This window comes from Sparus aurata, chromosome 4, assembly GCF_900880675.1.
Source record: "Sparus aurata chromosome 4, fSpaAur1.1, whole genome shotgun sequence".
Lineage (NCBI taxonomy): Eukaryota > Metazoa > Chordata > Actinopteri > Spariformes > Sparidae > Sparus > Sparus aurata.
The window spans coordinates 5,007,946-5,025,739 of NC_044190.1; the positions used below are offsets into that span (position 1 = coordinate 5,007,946).

General features: G+C 42.3%; 1 protein-coding gene across 3 annotated transcripts in view; it reads left to right on the forward strand.

The window, feature by feature from the left end:
- The first annotated feature begins 238 nt into the window (after positions 1 to 238).
- The window catches only part of il16 (interleukin 16), a 45,737-nt gene continuing 28,181 nt past the window's right edge, over positions 239 to 17,794 (forward strand). For 2 of the 3 annotated variants that reach the window (XM_030413635.1, XM_030413636.1), the window contains exons 1-8: positions 239 to 434; positions 4,430 to 4,673; positions 4,891 to 5,170; positions 10,030 to 10,169; positions 12,053 to 12,134; positions 14,700 to 14,843; positions 15,009 to 15,114; positions 16,588 to 16,736. In XM_030413635.1, the coding sequence (XP_030269495.1) occupies positions 422 to 434; positions 4,430 to 4,673; positions 4,891 to 5,170; positions 10,030 to 10,169; positions 12,053 to 12,134; positions 14,700 to 14,843; positions 15,009 to 15,114; positions 16,588 to 16,736 (1,158 nt within the window). In that variant the 5' untranslated portion in view covers positions 239 to 421. The remainder of the gene's footprint in view (positions 435 to 4,429; positions 4,674 to 4,890; positions 5,171 to 10,029; positions 10,170 to 12,052; positions 12,135 to 14,699; positions 14,844 to 15,008; positions 15,115 to 16,587; positions 16,737 to 17,794) is intronic. The other variant, XM_030413637.1, reaches the window with a different exon arrangement.

Genomic DNA, 17,794 nt, shown 5'->3' on the forward strand with positions numbered 1-17,794 from the left:
ACACGTGCACACACACAAACACAGAACCTTGTAAAAGACCAGTGTGTGATGCAAAGTAGGTGTGAGGTCAGGCCCTGTTAAGTGCGGTGTGTTTTCTCTCTGGAGCCGGCTCACAGGAAAGGGGCAGTGATTTTGGGGAGCCGTGCCTGACTGAGACACACTGTTGTGTTCTCCAGACAGAGGGGGAGGAAAAGGAGGGAGGAGGAGGAGGAGGAGGAGGAGGAGGAGGACGGTCGAGGAGAAGAGGTACAGGCATGTTACCCCAGATGAATCACAGTGACGGAGCCATGCTCTGAACGATACCTCCGTTTTTGACCTGACATTCTGTCCAGACTTCTGCCGGTCCGTCTGGAGTGAATCCATCCTTGGATCTTCTGTTTGCACCTCCAGCAGACACTGTGGATGCTGGCACAAAGGCAACATGATCGACTACGGTGAGTAGGACTTCCACTCCCATCGCTTCAGAGGATGTTTATGAATGCAAGTCTATACTAATCAGAACCATGTGTCTCACAGACTGGTGTCCAAGTTGAGATATGACTAAAAGGATTATGTGAGAGGAAAGAAAGAGAAAAACATGTTAGTTCTTTGGTCTGTCTGTGAGTCTTGTGTAACTATCAAATTAGTTGCAGAGCAGCAAAGTTAAATGATGCACTTGTTGGCCTGAGGGCTGGATTTGTCAGCCTGTGTGTGTGTGTGTGTGTGTGTGTGTACTTGCACACAGAAGTTCTTTATGAAAACACAGATTACATAATGTCTGTCCATGTCAAGGCGACCTTTGGAGTACAAATAGCCCATGAAGCCAGCTGTAGATGGGCATGGCTTCCTGCTCTCTCCACAGCCCTGCATATAAACATAGGACCAGGCTTATATCCAGCCACACGGCCACGCAGCGCATGAAGCGGACATTCCACACTGACACTAAAGAGGCCAAAGTAGCCAATCGTCCTCCCGTGAGAGAATTCAACATCAGCCGTATCCCCTTACGGACTTAAATCAAAATTAATCTCTGATTGTACACATTGAAAAGTTGAGAATTATTGATTTGACTTTCTTCAGGTGGCTCTCTTGGCTGTCCTCTGTAGGTTCTGCCTCGTCTCAGACTAGAAAAAACTCCAAACAACACACACGTTGTTCAGCTGCGCAGCGACCCGCCCTCTGCCTTCTCTCAATCAGCTTCTGTTAGGCTGGAGTTCCTGCCCCGCTAAAGCTAGAGGCAAAGAGTGTGGTTCTGTGAGCGCATGCACACACACACACACACAGACACACACACACACACACACACACACGCACACACCACACACACACACACACGCACACACACACAACACACACACACGCACACACACACACACACGCACACACACACAACACACACACACACAGAACACATGTACACACACTGTTCACCCTATTCAGCCTCCTAAACACACCTTTCAACATGACCTGCCCGACTCACTCCCCCTCCTCCCTTTTTTCCTCTTCGTTTTCTCACTGAACAGAGTGACTGCTGTGCTCACATCTGTAGAATAGAGTGTGTGTCAGAGGAAAGTTGGACTCTGTGTACTCCAGCTAACATCACAGGAGGCAGTCAACATCTCCAAGGCTCAGAAACAAGTGCTTTTTATGAGGCTGTGCTTAAACTGTGCATACAAACCAACATTAAGTTAATTCAGACACATATGTCACTATCAAAATGCTGCAGAATTTCAAAATAAAAGACTTCAGTCAAATGTCATTAAAAACATTTTGGTCTAAATATTTTTGTCTCAGCCATGATAAGTCACAAGCTAAACTCAAACTGTGATGACAAGAGAGTAAGCAGAGGTTCAACTAAAGGTCCGAAAACACTATTTACGTGGTTTCAAACAGGAAATAATTAGAAAGTGAAGTGTGGAGTAGGAGAATATTTCAAGCATCAGTGATAAAAAAAAGAAGTTGACAACAGTGAGCGAGTGCTTGTGGCTACGAAGGCAGCACCACTGAAGCGTCCACAGGGGAGCGTGCCTATGTTCCCACATTTCCTTAGGGTTAGGGTTTCCTTAACCCCTGACCCTAACCAATAAATTGAAGGAAAATGTAGGAACACAAGACCTCATTTTGAAAATGTCCTAGAAATGTGGGAACATAGTGCTGACCCCGTCCACAGCACCTGCTAATGTTGGCAGGAAATACCGCAAAACAGTGAGGAGTCACATGATGGATCTTGGAATGTCTCATATTTTCTTTTTTGTGAACAATTATCTACTAGTTTATCATTTCACAGCACAAACTGTGGCAGGAAGCAAACATAAAAAGCAAAGTGCGAAAATAGAATCAAAGTTAAGTCACAAGAAGACAAATTCAAATGAAACAACAATAAGTAACACAAACACTCTGTGTTGGTAAAGCATGTGCTTTGAGCCTGATAGTTTCCTGAGCTGTTATAACTGCGACAACACAAACTCACTCTTTGCTTGCTTGTTCAATCTGGACAAAGAAAGCCACATTTTCCTCTCATATTCATGTTTTATAAAGTTATGTTTGGAGCTCTTCTGTGCTGAGCATGTGTTTGACTGGCTACAGAGAAACTGCTCTTCAAAGATGCTGTTCAACCCTTTGTGTCTATTCTCATAACTCACCGCTCGACTCCGGTCTATCAGTCTGCTGGCTTTTACCTTTTGACCCTCTGTGCCTGGAGTCAGGCTGCTAAAGGTCAGAAACAATATGTTTTCTCTTCACCAACTGAATCGCTGTATTGCAAATACCTCCCAAACTTTAACGCATTTCTAGCTGTGTGCAATTTCTCTCCATAGATGCCCGCTTGCATATAGATGCAAAATATGTGCTGAATATGCTCAGCTGCAGTATAGGAGCACAAGCAGGTCCTTCAGCTGCAGATGTGACAGGGCTTTTTCTAAATGCACCTTGGCATTTATATTTACCAAGAGCTCAGAATGAATATGATGCTTCAGTAGCTAGTTTAGAGACTGTAGCTAAGATTCATTTCCATACTACTGTAAGTGTTCCCACTGTGCTGGCATACATCCAGCTGCAGAGTGTATAAGCGTATGAAAAGAGAGGAGATATGGAGTCTGTGGGGCTCGTAGGCCTCCAGCACAGAGATCCATGTCTCTGCTTCCTGTCTATCTGGCCAACACAACAAGCAGACTAATGCTCCATAATTGCAAACACATTTCCAGGATCAGATTCACCAGAAAAGAAAGTCTGTCTTCCACACATCCACCATGTGTTGTTTTCTCTGTTTCAGGAGGGATATTCACATACTAATCTGTTTAAATCACAACAAGTGAAGAGATGGACTCTCATTTTAACACATTCATCTTACTGAAAGAGTCCTCATTGTACTTTTTAATCAAATGTGATTCATTCCAAATATAGTTTTGAACGTCTTAGATTTTCTTACTTATTTTAATTTCAGTTGCTGGGACTGAGAGTTGTGACTCCACCTCCCTCCTTTTATACAGTATTTACTGTTTGAGGAGGTCTGTTATATTCCACCTGCATGCTGTAATATTCACAGCACAGAGAGGCATTTGTCAGCAGGAGCTGCCAAATCACTGTAACAGAGCAGAAAGCCAGCTAGCACTCAGGTCTGACTGCAAGTGATCCGTTTTTCTGTCTTATCCAATGTCTTGTGGGAAGATTGAGGGTAACATGGAGATGTGCTGATTTGCCTTCTTCTGGAGAGTTAAATGAGAAGACATACTGCTCTTATGTGTGTGTTCGTTCAATATGCAGCTGGAGCCCGGTGATGCTTAGCTTAGCTTAGCATAGAAGAAACAGAGAGAAACAGCTAGCCTGGCTATGTACCTCTGAGCAGGTCAGGCTCTGTGTGACTGGGAGGTTTGGGAGGGTGGCAAGATAATGATGTCAGACCAAAGGCCTTATGTGCTTCAGTTAAAGAGCATCTGCTCATGGTTTACTAAGTGTTCATGGTAAATGTGAGAAGCCATCTTCACTAGCATGTATAATGCATTTGAGGATCATCCGACAGGGCTCTCTGGAGTGTGAGGCGTTGAAGAGGACAGACCATCATTAACTCCAGCCCACTGATGGGACCAGTCCAACGACGCTAACACATTATCTGTTCTCACAGAGTACACAGTATGTGTCCATTAAAAGAGAAACTGAGCTCGCTGCGCTCCTCGACCCCTCTTCAGATGCTGTTGTCCATGTTCCATTCCAGACTTTGCATGTCACTGTGTGTGTGTGTGTGTTTGTGTGTGTGGTGTGTTTCTCTCAGCAGCAGTCTGATTAAGCAGCAGCATGTGGACTGAGGAAAACTTTTACCCTTTTTTTCAAAGCAGGGAAAGAAAAGCGCTTTTATCTCTGCTTGCCTCCACAATTGCCTCAGCAGTTTCTCAGAGCACTTACACACTCGGATGCAGTCTGACTGTCCTAACTGAATTTTCTAATTGCCCTCCAGAGCGTCCCTCTCCATTAGGCTTCGGGCCGGCTGGGAGGAGTGTGTTGGTTCCTGAGATCCCGCTGCACTCACATACGCACATGCTGACAGCCATGCCTCAGAGATACTCCCACCAGAGGAGGAAAGCCAGCACAGCGGCTGCTAGGAGGATGGAGAGGAGACGCAGGGACCAGGGGAATAGCAGTAACAGCAATCCAACCAGCAGCCACAATCACCGCTCCAAGAAGCTGGCCATGCTCTCCAGGTACAAGCACCACTCGAAGGCTTACAACTAGAGCTCAAGGCAAAGTAAAGTTGGGTTTCATTCATTCACTCAACAAACTCATGTCAATCTGGTTACGTAATTTCATGCACTAAAATAGACAGGTGTAGTCTTTTTTTATCACTTTCATGGCTGCATTACTCAAGTATTTCATCTTTCAGGGATGTAATTTTAAATGTCTGAAACTGCTTTTGTCCAGGTCCCTGATCCTGTGTCACTCTAAGACTAACGATGACTGTCCAGAAGAGAGGCATGCTGGGAAAGTGTCAGACGGGTGCAGGACATGGGGTCCAGGCTGGACAACAGACGTGACCGCTGGGGATCAAACACGGTACAGAGACACAGACAGCAAGCACTGGAGGACGAGCCAGCAGTCAACCCTGGAGAAAAGGGGAGGCAGTGAGGCAGATCACCCGGTGCATCATACCACCACACTCAGGGAGAGTAAAAGGAGTGTAAGGAGGTCCTTCAGCATCAAGGTACGGCTGCATAAAACTGATCCTTGGCATAAAGAAATGATAGAGGCAAAGTCTTTGACTAATGTTCACCTTTCTGGTTACAGTTTGGTCACTGTAGGAGCATTGCTCTGGGGATGACAAAAACAGTGGATTAGTTGGTCCACCACCTTTGTCCAGCCTGAAATATTACAAAAAAATGTGTTGCAACCTTGTACATACACTCATGGTCCCCACCAGACCAACTCTGTTGACTGTGGTGATCCTTCCCTCCGCTAGCTCCACCAGCAGGTTGATGATCGTTGTTACCAGACAGTGACGTTGAGCTGTGCCCGTTATTATATTATGTGATATTTCTCTTGACATTGTCAACAAAGCTTTTGGAAGTCTTTTGACAACTCGTGTGATAATCAAACTGTAAAGCAGACGTTGGGAATAGTTGTTGAGTTTGATTAAATGTTGTTTTCAGATTACGAGGTCATGTTTTGCATGAACCTGCTGTACCATACATCCCACTGGTGTGAGAGCAGCATTACTTTCACTTACGTCGCTTAACGATGATTCCATAAAAACAACTGAGACGGAGAATTGTCTTCAGAGACCTGTCCCATTCAGCCTCTGATTAGTTTGTGTCCATTGCTTTCATATGACAAAAGCCTGACAGCCTTGTGGTCGTGACCACAGGACTCTCTGCTAAATATACTGTATGTACTTCATGTTGTTCAACGGCTAGGATGAGAAAGTTTGATTAATAGATGCTTTCTTACCACCTGAGACACTTTCGAGGGCCTGGTAGTCTGCTGGACAACAAGATATGTCACAATATGTTCCTGATAGCCCGTTCAAATCTAAACACTGAAAACAGCGTCAGACAGGTCGTAGAGAACCAGTGGGATTCATAATGACAATTCAGTGTGGCATTTCTCTGTAACTCACTAAACTGTGAGTCACCTGAGTTTGACAACATGGATGAGATCCAAAACATAATTTTTTTACACAGTGATACATTTGATTTATATTTCTTTGAACGAACAAGTGAGAACAAGTTTAGCACATCATAATCACGAGGCATTCACCCTCAGTGTGTCGAAGCCTTCAGCCACAGTCACTGGACTGACTGCAGCTGATACAGGAATGAATTGTCATGTTCATTTTATAGTAATAATAAGTCACATGTGCTGAAACGTGCTGAAAGCACTCATGACAGCACACATGGCTGCTGCATCCTCCCTATAAGGGTCATTCAATCCTGTCAGATGACAGAAACAGAATCATCTATTGAACACAACGTTCTACGTGGTCAGATTTATTACTTAGACATAGAAACTGATCTGTTCAGCAACTGGAGATGAGTGTATATTGTTTGTACATCCCAAGCCTGAGCATGGCATCATCATTCTAACACTGTGTTATACACTGTGGGGAATGCTTCTTGTCTAAATGTAATGATAATCACATGCCCTGCGTTACTGTGTTGGTAGACTGAGAGCTGTGTCGGCCTGAATGTCAAACATCCAGACAAAGACGGGGCTTGTTGTGTTGTTCTGTTTCTGCTGCTCGGCTTCATTCTGCTAATATCAGACACCATCAGACTGTGGGTCACTCATCACTCACCTCACAGACATGAGTGACAGACACTGCACAGCACTAACACTACCATGTCTGAGGTCTACAGATGTGCACACAGGTTAAATGTTTTTAAATGTTACACATGTATAATGCACACTTGTGAATTTTGAACTGGTCTGGTCTGATCCGTGAGTACCCTGTGTGGTTTTGACCTCAAAACGGCTGTGAAACAATCAGAAAATGACATTTCATTTCTCTGACTCACTTCTTTGTTGGTAATGTTGGTCATTTCCAGATTAGACATGATTGTTAAATTACATTGTGTTATCTGCATTCATTTATTCATATTGTAAAAAGTAACTGACTTTATTGAAGAAGACTGTTTTATTGTCATCAAGCAAACTGATGCAGGTACATTTTTGTCTGCATTTTGTCTTCTTAAGAAGTTGTTTTTGTGGGGTTTTGTACTTTGTGTTGTGGTTCGATTGCTCTAAAACTTCAAACTATGATAAATAGAAATGAAGCAACTTCCTCCTACTTAATATAGGTAATACGTTTACAGTTTATTATACTCTTATGATTATAATTTCTGTGACATGCTGACATTTTTAGGTAATTTTTGACCATGCTCACTATCTAATCTAATCTTAGCATGCTAACATTTGCTAATTAACACAAAATACAAAGCATAACTGAGGCTGGTGGGCAGAGCTGGCCCTAGGAATAGGCTGAGGGCGCCGTCATCCATGGGAGGAGGAAACAAATAAAATAAAAAGTAATAAAAAATAAATAATAATAATAATAAAATACTATTTTTTTTACCAATGCTATTGCTACTATTATTTCGAAACATCATATATGCCCATAGCAACATAACTTTATAGCAAAGCCTATGAAATAATGGAGAGGCCTTTTTTTCTGGGTTCGTGGATCGTTGCACTGTACCTGCCCTCGCTCTGTGAGGGGGGTCAAGAGGCCAGCTGCCTGAATCTGACCGGACCGAGACCCCAAGACAAAGAGAGAGATTTACTGATACTGTAGCAGAATCACAAGGTCCAAAAGACTGAAACCATCCGGCGCCCAGTGAAGGAAAAGAAGGAAAGAAGAGGAAGACGTGAAGAAGATACAGGTAAAGTTGAATGAATCTCATCACATGTTCATTATTAGTGTTATGTATAGCACACATCAAGCATCTGTTTTTGTTTTTTTATTAAAATGTAACATGCAGTGGTCACATATACTTCTCTTCTCTCTTCAGATGCAGTTTCAACATATTTCACCAGCAGCCCAGTGACACAGCATCAGGTGCTCCTGTCCCTCTACCTCAGCACAGCAGAGTGACACAGCATCAGGACTAAAGGCTGCACTACAGACCTGCTGACTGGACATCTCTTCTGACTAGGTCACAGAGGACCAGATGAAATAAAAAAGCAGTTACGCATTTTCAAAAAACAAAGATGGGAGAGTGTCAACATGACTTTTGTAACTTAGTCAATGCTGAAAAAATCAAAAAGAAGCTGGCTGATGTAACAGAAATGATAGCTTGCACTGCTTCTGCTGCTAAATGTTTCCTCCAAAAGAATACAGACTTAATAAGGAAGGACTAAAGGACTGGAACAATGCAAGCCACTTGCTGAAGGTTCATGGGGATAGCCAGGAGCACAATACCCACATGGCAACATGGAAGGAGTTGGAGGTCGTTTTGCAAAGCGGCTGACAATAGATAAGAGAGAGATGGCACGCTAATAATATGTTTGCACAATGCCTTATTTATATTGTATTTTTATCACTTGTTTCTTTCTTCAGTTTTTATTTGGTGTGATATTTTTTACTTAGAAGGAATAAAATCTTGAATACATACATGCAGTTTCTGTGTGAGTGTATGAAAATTGATTATGAAATTGGCTGCGATGCAAGAGGACGCCGGCTAAGATCCTGCCAAGGGCACCACATTGGTCAGGGCCGGCACTGATTCCTACCTCGGTGTTTAAATGTAGGCTTTGTGCTCCAACAAGCTTTCAGCTGTCCTCATGGACAAAGACACATTGCTCAGGGCCAGCACTGCTGGTGGGAATGCTTTACAGGAACAGGTTTCTGTAAAGAATGTTTTTTTTAATCATCCAATTTTTTTTATGACCTGATGATGGTGATCCAACATCTTGAGGGTGAGACACAATACTGAACCAACTTCTAGTTTTTGATATATATCAGTAAGTCCAAAGTGATGCGCCGTCCGTGTATCATCTGATCATGCTTTATTGAAAATGTAATTATCGACCAGAGATACTAGACTATACATTGAGCATGTGCAAAGTGTGGCCGCACAGCAGAAATGTACCGTGGGAAATGGCAAAACAATAACGGAAAATGGAAATTAGATTCATTAATTCGTTTTGGTTTCCTTGTTTATTATATTTTCCGTTTTGGGCTGAAAATAGGAAAATAAACACCCGTTTTCAATGTTTGGTGCATACAGAAAACAAAAAACAAAATATTTGCTTGTTTTTTTGTTTTTTGTTTGCCAGATTAAATGGAATAATTGAATGATCAGATGATACACAGACCATGCACTGACCAACATTGCCATCCCATGTTAGGACACAGAAGCTCTTTCAGCTCCAGAAAAAGCCTTCATGAATTTAACCATCAACAACAGAGATTGCATGCCAGTCACAGTGAAGGCTCTCAGCTGGCTGCTGTCTTATTTCATGGACTCCAGCCTGTGCTGCTCAACAAACCTGGCCGAGTTTGAGCTCAACAGTAACTTGATGGAGCAGAGATTTTCCTCTGGGAGTAATTCATGCCAGGTTGAACATCAATCACTGTTAATTACCTACCAGACAGAAACAACACCGTAACCATATCCTTTCCGTGTTCATGTTGAGTCTAAACCTGTTAGAGTCAAACGGAGGTTTAGGAATGAAGTATAAAGTTGTCATAACCAAAATAATAACAATAACCCATTCAGAGTATTATCATGATCATCAGTTGTTGGATTTTGTGTTTAAGGTATCTGGCATTCAGGAGATACCTCAGTACAGATATAAAAAGCACAGCCGTCCTCTGTCTGTGTTATATTGTATTTAATAATCTGGTCACATACTGTCCTCTTCAGGGAAACTGACACCTAAATGACATGACCTCCAAACACTGTTGGCCAGTTCATGCACCTATAAAACACGTTTTCTTTTTCCTCGCCTGTCACCTCGTTCAGCCAGATGGTTGATATGCTCATAAAGCTTTCTTTCTACCCCCAAGTATAGAGGTCCTCTTATGCTTGTTCTGTGTGTGTGTGTGTGTGTGTGTGTGTGTAGGAGAGTAGTATCTGGAGGATGTGTGTAGCCACAGCGCCTGCTGAGGAGGTGTGTGGACCACAGAAGGCTGATAACAGCGTCCAGACGGAGGACAAAGAAACTAATGTGGAGCCAGGAAGGAACGGAGCGAACGTTCACAGGTAGTAATGCAGCACCAGCTCTAAGTGACTGAAGAAAGGTGAAAGCTGCACATGAAACTACACTTCGTCATCACTAAGATAAACAGTTAATTTCCACTCTGTATTAACATGTAATCTGTGTCACTGTCATGTTAATACAGATGTACAGTAAATGAACACACAGAGCTGTAATCTGCACAGTTTGGCACAGATACAACTTTTTGCTGGAAGACTTCCTTTTGCAGATTTTCACAAAATGACTGTGCCGTCATAAAGTGCCATTGTAATGAGGGGGTGCAACAGTGTTGGGGTGGCCGGTGCGTGTCCAGTGGCTTCCACATAAATACCAGCACTTAGGATTTCCCTGCAGAACAATACATTGTATGGGATGATTAATGTTATTTCACTGGTCAGTGTTGTTGTGGATGGTCAGTGTATCCTCAACATCAGTGAGGAAGCTCAGAGAATTGTGATTCTATCCTCAGTTCATCCATGGATAAGAATCCAACTTCAGTCTGTCATTCAGTTAATACCCTCACAGAACATCATCTCACATGATGTTGATTTTATCACAATCCTTTCTGTGGATTTTGTATTCTTTAAGTAAGCTTTCAATCAAGGATCCAAGTATCCTAAGTATATATTATAACTAAACTGACAGTGACACTGTCATTCTCCAGTGAGAGCTCTGCTGCTGAAAGATTTTCAAAACTACACTGATGACTCAGCACAGCGACTTCATCCTTAGAATTTAGTGGTAATGATCCATTTGTAAATGTACTGCATGACTGTGATTGCATATGTGTTCACTTTCAGCTGTCTCAGGAGTCATGTTTAGTTACTGCTGGTGAAGGACAACGTTTCCTGTTACACTGCTTCATAATAAAAGCTTTTAAATAACTAAATGACAGGGGGCTTTTATTGTGAAGTACTTGTAGTAAATGAAACGTGTTTGGAACTGAAGCAGCGGAGCCACATTGTTAGTGATTATTCTTAACAATGCGTGTCATGGGTTAAAGACACACTTTCAAGCAGTCATGGTGGAAATGCAAATCTCTGCCCCGCCAAGTCGAACCTAGAAGAGCCAGGCCGGCAGATGTGATACAGAAAGGCAATAGAAAGATTCCCTCGGGACCTTTATGCCACTTCTTGTGCTACTCATTGATGAGAATTTCAGCATGTCCACCCCAATGAAACGCTGTTTTGGTGTCACAGCTGCACATTGTCTAATCTGGTACACCGATTCCTGTGTGACGACACATTCACACACAGAAGTCTGTGATTTTTTTACCATGGTCATGGAGATTCTGATTGGCTGCAGGGTATATTAAATATGTTATATACAATTATAATAACATTTTGTGAAATTAAGTTTCAAATATGTATGGATCCAAATGCCAACACAGTGATTCAGAGAATACTGGAGAGTGGCCATGGGAAAAAGCAAGTGGCACCGAATCCAGATCATGCATCATGTTCTGGTAATCAAACTGCTCAGTGAGGATAACAGAATCATCCTAAAAAAAAGGGGCTGGCTTTCACATTGTGTTTGTCTGATTTCATGGCCAGCTGATTCTCACTGGTAGTCAAGACCACTCGAGTCAGTTCCTAGCAGTTTTGAGATTGGTAGCTTGCAATGATTATGCATTGTTAAGTTTAACTGACAGACAGTGGAACAACCCAAAACTGGTGGCAGGAATTTATGTTAAAAATGCTGCTATATAACAATACAACAGGTCCAAAATTCTGCAGGATACCTTTCATCAGCTAAGTGGCCTGGAATAATATGCTCATACTTAGTGTGAAACTTCTGGCACATCCATCTAACTCTACTAATATAAAGTATTTTTCAATGAGTCATGCAGGTTGTGGTTTCTCAGCTGTCTCTGTGTGTTTTTCTTCAGAGGCTGCAGCTTCCTGAGCCCAGACAAGCTGGCACCCTTTAACGGACAGATTCTAAACGGCAGTGCTCGGATGGCGACGGAGGTAACAAGAAGCATTCACATTACAGCCTATAGTGAGGTAACAGAGGTGGACACGTGAAGCTGACTCGTGTGTGACACTGGTTCTGCTTTTCATAACAAAAACACTATCCTTCTATCTTCAGTCTCATAAATACTTGTATGTATTTCTGCAACTCTGAACATAGGTCATAATATTGTAAGATTTATAGTTTCTACAATGACAACTCATCAGTAGATACAGTACTGTGTGCACATATGGGTGGCTTGTATACTGAAACTTTGTTACAGGTTGCATTAATGTGTCTTGAACTTCACCATGTCTTACTGCAACCTGTACACCCTCGTGTCCTGCACTTAACTTCACTGGAATTTGATCTTCAATACCTATTGTTCACTCTATTCTTATCAATATAAAAAAAACTAAACATGAGGCTTTATAAGACCAATAATGTGTTAAAAGTCTGACTGCTGGATTTTGAGTAAGGTCAGGGGTATGTAAAAATATACAGTTATAATTAGAGAGGAGAAAGGTCATACATACATGAATAAGTTTCCTGAGTACTCATCCTTATGATACACCCACTTAAATTTAAAGTCAAATATGTAGATTAAAAAACAGTTAAAGATAAAATCCTTAACTAGCAGATGGTTGCCCTGCATGGCTCAACAGTCCAATCGCTGGGTCCCCTCTCCGCTCTGTTTCTGAGTGGGCATGGCGTGTTTTTCATGCAGCAATCACATTCCAGGTCTTCCCACAACACTGACAAACAAGGCTCTTTGTAATCCGGTCAGAAATGTAATGCACATAAAGGAATTTAGAGAATTTGAGTTTGGTCAACACAAAAGAGCAATGTGAGAGGGAAATTCATTCATTTTATATAATCTGTCGGCTTCACCAATGCTGGTGGAATTTGTGGAAAAACATGGAGGAGAAGGATATTTCAGACAGGGACAGTCTAGAAATCTGATACACTCTGACATCACTGACAAAGCAGGAATAGAGCACGCTTTGGGAAGCTCATCAGCTGCTCATGGAAATCCAGGGAAGTGTTATGTAATTGTACATCCAGTTCCAGGTAAAATCTTAAAAATGTCAAATGTTTTTGTAGGAAAACTCATTTGTAGTTCATATATACAGAGACTCTTCCCTTTACACAGGGAACTGCATCAGCAGGAATGAGCAGCACATGCTTGATGTATGGATGTGTCAGTCTGAGCACAGCAGTTCATACTGAACCCAGCATGGTGTGTTTTCATTGCTCCTTAGCAGCCATGGAGGCAGAGTTTGAGGGTTTTTTTCAGGTATTTGTATTTTTGTAACTGCGGTCGCTTTCCTGCTGGGCGGTATAACGCCCTGTCATCACGCCAAGTCTATTTGAGTCACTTTTAAGAGCCTGTGGAAACCTGAACAGCAGAATGAAGTAAAGATGGAGAAAAGGAGCAGTAGGAAAGAATGTTTAACATGTGACGTCTGGGCTCAGCTGATCCTGTTTTCAACACTGTGTCTGTTTGAGTCTCTATTTTTTTTTTCATAAATGCCCCTTCAGCCAGAAAACGCCCCTTTCCTGTGGTTTCAAAGACGAGTTGATGATGATAAAGAGAATGAACCATGTTTTCATCAGACGCAGGGCTTAAAAGTTGAGGATTAGACTTAAAGTGGAATTCTAGTATTTTGACTTTGGCCCTTTATCTACATAAATTGGTACACAAAAAGTCTTTGGAAATGTTTTAGTAAATTGCGTCAGCCACCGGCCATTACACTGGCAACAATAGGGAAGGGGAAGCAATTTGGACCAGCGCTGTACTTTTTAGAGGTTTGTATACGAGTTAGCATCACTGACAACCTGCATCATCTGTCAATCATTCATCATCAGAAAGGTATAAAGTAGATTCAAACGACAAATACCCATACCAAGAGAAACTCTCAGTACTCTCGTTAGAGGAAAAAGAGCGATTTATTTTAGGTGTAATATTTAACATTTCTGCATTAAAACTTCCAAAATGTTTCCAACAATGTTCAAACCAGTGAAATCTATAATTTTACTCGAGGTAACGGTGCGTTTCATTGGTCGCCTGAGGAAAGAGACTTAACACACCATGAATAAGAATCTGAAACATCATCTCGTCGGTGAGCGTTTCTGCCTGAGTCATTTTGATTTTCATCAGCAACAGAGGTTGCTTAACAGTGAAAACAACAAACAACAACAACCTGCTAACATACAATAGCTATATCTTGTGTTAAGTGTAATTAAAACTCCCCTTACAGAAACACATGAATGCTTTGGTCCTGTATAGAACAAGAGTTAGTGGTGCACTGGAGCCTCCTGTGGGCACTGCGATTATCTCAAAAACAAATGCAAAACAGAAATTTAAGAAAAAAAAGATAAAAGTCACGTGGTTTCACAAATTAAGGAACTTAGAGAGATAGAGAGAAAACAACGTTGATAAGACTTAGAGAAAAAAGGCTTCACTTGCCCCTCAGGGAAGGTAAGGCAGAAGTGAAGTTTAAATGTATATTCTGCCATTGGTGTGCCTCATGTTGAGCTGCAGTTGAGTGTTTCTTATGCTGATGTGTTGTGTTCTTCAGGACTTCTCCACATGTGAAGACAATCTCCATTTACATAGTCTGACAACAGGCCCACAGCATCCAGCTCTCAGATCCCCATCTGATCATCTGTCACTGCCTGGATACACAGACGAGGAACTAATGGCCAACAACAACCATCTGAAAGTAAACTAATACTTCTGCCAAAACTGAATTCTGAACCACTGTAGTATTTGTAATTATGTCATCATTTCATTTTTGTCACAGCAACTTTTTTTTTTCAAGAGAATCCCTGTTCCCCCTACATAAATGTGTTTCGATATGTGTGTGTGTGTGTGTGTGTGTGTGTAGTTACCCATCCCAGAGGTAAACGAGGAGAGATGCTGGGAAATGGAGAAGACAGAGCCGAGCCCACCAGGACAGATGGCCAGCAACTGGACACGCTCCAATTCAACCAGTGTGTATCATCCAGCTATCACTCACTTAAATTACCAGTTGTCTGGCCTCCATCAAAAGGAGTGAGAACCATTAACTCTACTGCGTTTCATTTAGCATGTACAATACACAAATCAGATTCAAGCAGAGATCTGCACAAACAGCAGGAGGCTGCTGCTGTGTCCAGCTAAAGCTTTTAGAGTGCATGGTAATGACACATGGTGCAAGGAGAGAGAGGGAGGATGGGAAATTGTTTCTAATATGTTTATTGTCTTCAGGGAGGTGTGAGGCCAGGGAGTATATCCTTTTAGCACTGGGAAGCCACGCCGCTTATGGGAAATGTGGTCCTAATTGTGAGAAGTGCTGTGCTCAGCCATCCACTGGTGTGAGATGCAAGTGAACCGATTTCAGATAATACTTTATGTTTGTAATTATCCAGAGTACAGCAGCTCATTTGACTAAGACTTTATATCCACAATTATCAGGAAATGAGAGAGTCCTGTGTATTTGAACTCAATTGAACTAAAAAACAGCCACATTGAATTTCATTCATTCAGTCAGCACAAAAAGGGGAGAAGAATTGAATGGATCACAATAAAAGATGCTAGAGTCAGAAATTATTATGCAGAATTCCTTATTGCAGCAGGACAAAGGCGGGTCTTGAACTGAATCGCTGTTTTGGTGGGTGAGGACCTGCAGCACCCTCTAGAGGGCCGAGGGTGAAAGTGCTCGTGAGCAGTGTGTGATGGCTCAGACATGAATTCACTTGCACTTTTGATTATGAGGGATGGGAGAGCCTGGGAGAGATTATAGAGCCTGGGAGAGATTATAGAGGATCTGTTGACAATATGTTGTGGTTTAGCACCTGTGCTGAGCTGCTGGACCAAACTAATGTTATTATTAAAAATTTGATGTAGTAATAGCAATAAATCAAACAAAACTCCTTTGAGTATGATGATATGAAATGTACCACTAATCTGAGTGAACAGATTACTACTAGTTACATTCTAAGTAATACAGTTCAAGGCTGCAGCGTTACATTGTAGCACAGTGTAGCTGGATCCTCAGCTACACTTAACTACTATTTAACTACTATTTTAGAATATTTGAATAAAAGTGAAGTACAGACAGGACTTTTACATTCCCTGTGTCAGACCTGTAAAACGAGGAAATATATTTTTACGTTGTTTAATTGCTAATTAGTTTTCACAATTGAAAAAAAAACAAACATTATATTTACAAAAGTTAATTATGTGAAGCATCAGTCAACACTTATGAATGGGCTCAATACCCACTAAGAAAAATACTGACAGGCCAGGAGGGCTGCATTTGGATCATGAGCAGTCTGTTGAATAAGTCTCATTTAAACCATATTACCAGTAGCTTGAATGTTGGTTTTGGGTGTATTTTTACCTCGTTATTTTTAAAATGATTGATTTTCTGATGATGTTGTGTGTGTGTGTGTGTGTGTGTGTGTGTGTGTGTGTGTAACCAGGTGTTCATCCTTATTGGATTGGGGATCTGGACAGCATCATCATGAAGACCCCAGAGCTGTACACAAATCATTCTCACGGGCATGGAGGTTTATATGGAAACAGGAAGTCTCTGTCCCAGCAGCTGGAGTTTCCTCACACCCCCACACAGGTATGTCATTTATCTGAGACTCCAAACAGAATGAACATCAAGGATCACACAATCACAGTGAAACTGCCTGAGCAGGGCCCTGAGTCAGTAGAGAACACGCAGCCTGATGGTGTTTAAAGAAGAGCTGTGATGTTTTCACTGTCAGTTCATGTGAAACACAAAGAACAGCTTCAGCCTCATCTGGCTGTCTGTCAGGAGGACGGTTTCACATTTTATTGAATGAAAATAGAAATGTAACATTACACAAGACTAACTTGACGCAGCAAGGCTAGCCCCAGCTAACTGCAGCCAATTAGATTATCCATAGAAGAGCACTACTAGCGGAGTCAGCTGGTAAGTCAAACTCTCACCAGTCACTAGAAAAGAGCAAAAAGTTATTGTTTCATCGATGCACCCGTAGCTGCCAAAACACACCTGTAGCTGCCAAAACACACCTGTAGCTGCCAAAACACACACCTGTAACTGCCAAAACACACACCCGTAGCTGCCAAAACACACCCGTAGCTGCCAAAACACACACCTGTAGCTGCCAAAACACACACCCGTAGCTGCCAAAACACACCCGTAGCTGCCAAAACACACACTTGTAGCTGCCAAAACACACACCCGTAGCTGCCAAAACACACCTGTAGCTGCCAAAACACACTCTTGTAGCTGCCAAAACACACCTGTAGCTGCCAAAACACACCTGCAGCTGCCAAAACACACACCTGTAGCTGCCAAAACACACACCCGTAGCTGCCAAAACACACACCCATAGCTGCCAAAACACACTCTTGTAGCTGCCAAAACACACCTGTAGCTGCCAAAACACACCTGCAGCTGCCAAAACACACACCTGCAGCTGCCAAAACACACACCCGTAGCTGCCAAAACACACCTGTAGCTGCCAAAACACACACCTGTAGCTGCCAAAACACACCTGTAGCTGCCAAAACACACCTGTAGCTGCCAAAACACACCTGTAGCTGCCAAAACACACCTGTAGCTGCCAAAACACACCTGCAGCTGCCAAAACACACACCTGCAGCTGCCAAACACACACCCGTAGCTGCCAA